Consider the following 5301-nt stretch of genomic DNA (forward strand, 5'->3'; position numbering starts at 1 on the left):
CATTAGAGCTCAAATTATCTAAATTATTATATCACTTTTAATTAGGCTCAACCTTATATGACAACATGCAATACATAATTATTGATATATAAGCCCAATGTTGGATTAAGGATCCAACAATCTCCCACTTGGGCTATATGCATATCCTTATAATTATGCATTGCCAACATAACTGGAAGGCTCAACTTTTGCTGTCATATCTGAAATGTGTCTATAACCAATCCAGTCCATCAACTATACCAATATAGGATCAAGGCGGCCTTCGTTATATCTTTCGTAGCTCGATATATCAATGGTCATGTCTGCCGATATAATTGAATGATATGCATGATGTGAATGTGTAGCATGGAAATTCATGTAATGTAATCTTAACATGTCTATTTCTCGGAAAGTTTAAGGGGCCACATATTCATCGGCCTTAAATATTTATATTATACTAATTTACTCTGCTTGCCTTTATTTGCATGGATACACAAAATATAATTTATCCGATCCAAAAGAAAACTAGATTAGGTGGCTATAAAAACTAAACAAAAGTTCAAATGGCCAATTAACTATTCTTAGAAAGTTCAAGGAGCCACTTATGCATTCAGCCATAAATTTTTTATTACTATGTCCTATTCTTTTACTTTTTATTATATTATTATTAATAATCTATTATTATACTTTTTATTTTGATTTTATAGTTTTACTGATTTCATATTTTTTATTACAATATTGAATCTATTTTAATAATATGCTAGTATTTTTATAATAAAAATATCATTAAAGTTAAATTATATATATAAGAAGCTCTATTAATTATTCAAAATCTCTGTATAAATATAAAATTAAATCATACTTTAATAAACATTCATATCTTAAATTATATTACATCTTATTTTATAACATTTAAATTCTAATTATATTTTATCATCACCTAATAATATTTTAAGTTTTAAAAATTTAATAATAATAATAAAAAATTAAGATCAATAATTACATATTCATAATTATAAATTACAGAACACAATTATAAGTTATGAACACAAGTTCATCAGTAAAAACTATAAATATCAATCATAAAATTACATATTCGTAGGTTAAAAATAATAAATTTATAAATTATAAACTATAAGTTCATTATACGTATGCCTAAAGTTTATATATTATAGTACAAAAATTCATTAAAGAAAACTACAGGTTCATAAGTAAAAAAACAACAAATTCATAAATGATAAACTGTAGGTTTATTATACGTATACCTGAGTTTCATATATTATAATCTAGAAATTCATATAAAAAATCTATAGATTCATAGGTTAAGATAAGTTGATAAATTCTAAACTATAAATTCATTACATGTATATCTAAGATTTATATATTGTAGTTTAGTAATTCATAAAATAAAAAGCTACAGGTTCATAGGTTAAAAATAAAAAATTGATAAATTATAAATTACAGATTCATCATATGTATATATGAAATTTATAAATTGAAAAACAGATTCATATGTTAATCAATTAAATAATGAATTTAAACTTTCTATTTGATGAATCTGTAGTCAATACTTAGTGATCATGTTGTTTATAACTATATTTAATAGTACATTCTGGATGTATCTACATTCTACTACCAATGGACCTATAATTTATGTTTAATGAATCCACAACTTATCACAAATGGTCATGCGTGATAGTTAAAATTCAACGTCATGTGAAAAATAAATATAATATTTTATAAACTATAAAATTATTATCAAAAGCCATTTAAAAAGAATTATCCATAAAAATATTAAAGTTCATAAATATAAATTACATTGAATAATTTTATGCATAATAGAAGTTTGTTTTTTTAGTTTTTTTCTACTGATACTCATCGTATTAAATTTTTTATTAAAAGAATTACACAAATATAAATATTTAATCATTAGTATTATCTTTTTAGAGAAATTAATATAATTTTAATTTAAAAAATTAAGCAAATAAAAAACTCAAAATGCAATATTTAAAAAAAAAATTATTTATTTTTTAATTACTAAAAATAGAATAAAATAAATATAATTTTGATTATGAACATTACAAATCAATAGAAAATGGAAAGGAAAATGTTACTTTAGTTTAACAGCTACTACGCTTTTTTTTTAATTAGATTTTTTGTTAATAGTCAAAATACGTACATGTATGATTATGGATCAAATTAAACTTATGCGTTTTGAATTTAGAAATACAAACATTATGTAATTAGGTCCATAATATAATTTGCCTTCTATTATCATTGTCACAATTTACAAATTGTATGGAATCAGTATCTCCCAACACTATTGGCATTTTTAAGCAAGATTAATTACTCTTCTCCTATAAATTTAACATATTCGCACACTATTGTTTTTAAGTTTACTCCATTAACACATACTATAATAGTTTGGTTAGGAGATGCTCGGAGCTACAACTACTTATGCATATAAATTCTAGGCCTAACAAATAAAAGCTATAAAACTTAAGAAACAAATATGACAAGCTGTTGAATGGCACATAATTACCACTAATTTACCTTTTAAATTTTGTTAACTCTAATTTTAGAAATTAGGCATAAAAAATTGATAAAACATTGAAATTTGAAGAAAAATACACAAAGCTTTCAATGTTATCAGACTGTTTAAAACATGGAAGATTATAAATCTATATTGTTTCCCAAGACCCTAAAACAAGAAAATTCACAACTTACAAAAAGAGCCGAACAAAAATCCTTTGGCCCTCCAAAAATCTCTTGGTCTTAAAACTGGGCTACGGCTAAATTCATTGTGAGTATCAACGAACTTCAATTCTTTGTTTTCTTTTTTACAAGATAAGTTTTAGATTTTAAAGAGATTAAAAAGGGTTCGTTATCATTTTTATCAAACCAACCCATAAATCCACTTAATAAAGGATAAATTCTAAATGGGTTATATAGACCAACTAATAGGTCATCCAATCATAAACTAATATAAAATAAATAATACATAAAGTTAAAGGCCTAAAAATTATATAGATTTAGTTCAGAAAAAGAGATAATATATATGCTCAAAATATATAAAGATCATCTATACAAGAAATCCTGATATTTCTCGTATAATAATATCATATAAATAACGTTACAGTCATTGCCGTCGCTACCACTGTCGCTAGCCATCGCTGTTACCGCCACTACTTTTAGGCTCTTTATCATTTAGACACAACATCTTCCAGACCGTTGTTAGTCTTCAATGATTTTCTTCTTCATAATATGTAGAGAAAGATGTCAATCCTTAGAACCACCATATTAACTAATAAATCTAGAAAAAGATATGGACTTTCTATACCAAGAGAGAAGTAAGAGGGGATAACAAAGAAACCACTGAAAAGAGTCATAATAACTAAATCAAGATAATAATAATAAAAAATAAAAAATAAAACTACCAAATATAAAAGAAAGGAGGTCGCGGCCGCCGGCAACCGAACAAGACTCCGGCGGCTGCAAAAGAAAGGCAAAGAAAAAACTCTAGTTTTCTAGAAAGATAAAAATCTTTAGAGAGAAAAGTTATAGCCTTTCAAAGTTAGCCTCAGCGTGAATGCTTATCCAAACATTCCAAAAACTCCAAGGCATGCTTGTTCACTGCCTGGCCCGCATCATTTTTTGGTGGAAAAGGATCTAGAAATCCTTCATCATTTGTCACAATTTACGAATTGTAAGGAATCAGTATCTGAAAACACTACTACAATAGCCTTCTTAAGCAAAACAAATTACTCTTTATCCTACAAAGTATTAGGACCCAACAACACAATTTAGGATTTTCAGTCTCATGATTTAGTCAGGTTAAGATGCCCTTGCCCACCCTTCTCGTCTCATTGTCCTAGTGATCATTTTAAAGGTAACACTGCAAACAACTAATTGGTCCAAAAATCTTTAGCCATAAGAGGCTTTCCAATTTTTATGATGAAAGTAATAAAAGAATGAAAAAGTATACATGCCTATACGTGTTAGAACATACAACAAAAGATAATTGAAATGGGACATCAAATGCAAGATTTCATCAAAAACTGTAACGACAACTTTAAATTTTCTTACACTCTCAAAAACTTGAGATTGCAATTCCCAATTTATAACTTTATTTTCTTCAAACATCGCTCTTTTACCATTTTTTTTAAGTTCTTCCCTCAAGTTACCCAGCCACTATCTCTTAGATATGGCTTGAAAAGAAGTGGCAAAGATATATATATCCTTGTAATGTCTTTCTCAGAATAGAAAAAGAAAAGCAACCAAACAACTGATACCATTACAACAACATAAACTGAAGCTTTCTCAAGGAATGTAAGACTATAAATCAGAAAAAAGAAGTAAAAAAAGTTGGAAAATTAATTGCAGAAAACAACATCAACAATTACTTTAACCCATTTGATTCGATAGAAAAAGCATTAATTATAATTACATGATCATCATTCCAGTCACCACCCTAAAACCAGAAGAACACACACACACAAACAAAAACCCTAAATTGCATCACGATAAGCTTCAAGATTGTCACCAGTCAGCCTACAAATCCTCCATTCAGGCAAAATCTTAGCACCCATTTCTTCGTAGAACTTAATAGCATTAACATTCCAATCAAGCACAACCCATTCCACTCTTCCGTACCCCATTTTCACAGCTTGAGCTGCCACGGCCGAAAGCAGCATCTTCCCCATTCCTTTCCTCCTATAACACTCCCTCACAAACAAATCCTCCACATAGAACCCCGGCTTCGCAAGAAACGACGAATAGTTTGGGAAAAACAAAACAAACCCAGCTACAACAACATCACCACTGCCACTATTCTTGAACATTTCAGATTCTGGGTCTATTATAGGATGATCTAACTGAACAACACGCTCAATGGGTGTGAAGTTAGGCGAGATGATTTTCGACAATGGGTTCGTGGAAACTTCGAGAAGGAAGACGGTGAAAGACTGGAACGGTGGGGCGTTAAAGAGAGTTGAGAAAAGTGACGTCTCTGTAGCGGAAAAGAGATGGGTAAGTTTTTCAAAAACTGCCATTTGTTGGATCAGTTTGTAGATATGCGGGACATCTGCTGGTGTTGCAAGACGGATGCGGGAGAAGAGAGGGTGCCCAACGGGTGTGTTATCGGAGTCTGGAAGGCCTGTCGGGGCGGTGGGTGCTGGTGTAGGCGGTGGAGGTGGAGCGGCGGCTGCCATTTTCCTTTCTGTTGCAAAGAGAGAAATGAATGAGGGATTTGTGTGTGCTTTTTCTGTTTTGACTGTAGTGGAGGAGTGGAGAGATTTCTGGAGAGTAGGCTTGTTAGAGTGC

At 29.6% G+C, this 5301-nt stretch overlaps 1 protein-coding gene across 1 annotated transcript; it reads right to left on the bottom strand.

Moving 5' to 3' along the window:
* Nucleotides 1-4335: 4335 nt before the first annotated feature.
* On the bottom strand, nt 4336-5301 carry LOC8273542 (probable acetyltransferase NATA1-like). The gene has a single exon (XM_002531641.4). It carries the CDS (start codon nt 5187-5189, stop codon nt 4488-4490), a length of 702 nt encoding a protein of 233 aa, XP_002531687.1. The 5' UTR covers nt 5190-5301; the 3' UTR covers nt 4336-4487.

Source organism: Ricinus communis, chromosome 6 (assembly GCF_019578655.1).
Source record: "Ricinus communis isolate WT05 ecotype wild-type chromosome 6, ASM1957865v1, whole genome shotgun sequence".
Lineage (NCBI taxonomy): Eukaryota > Viridiplantae > Streptophyta > Magnoliopsida > Malpighiales > Euphorbiaceae > Ricinus > Ricinus communis.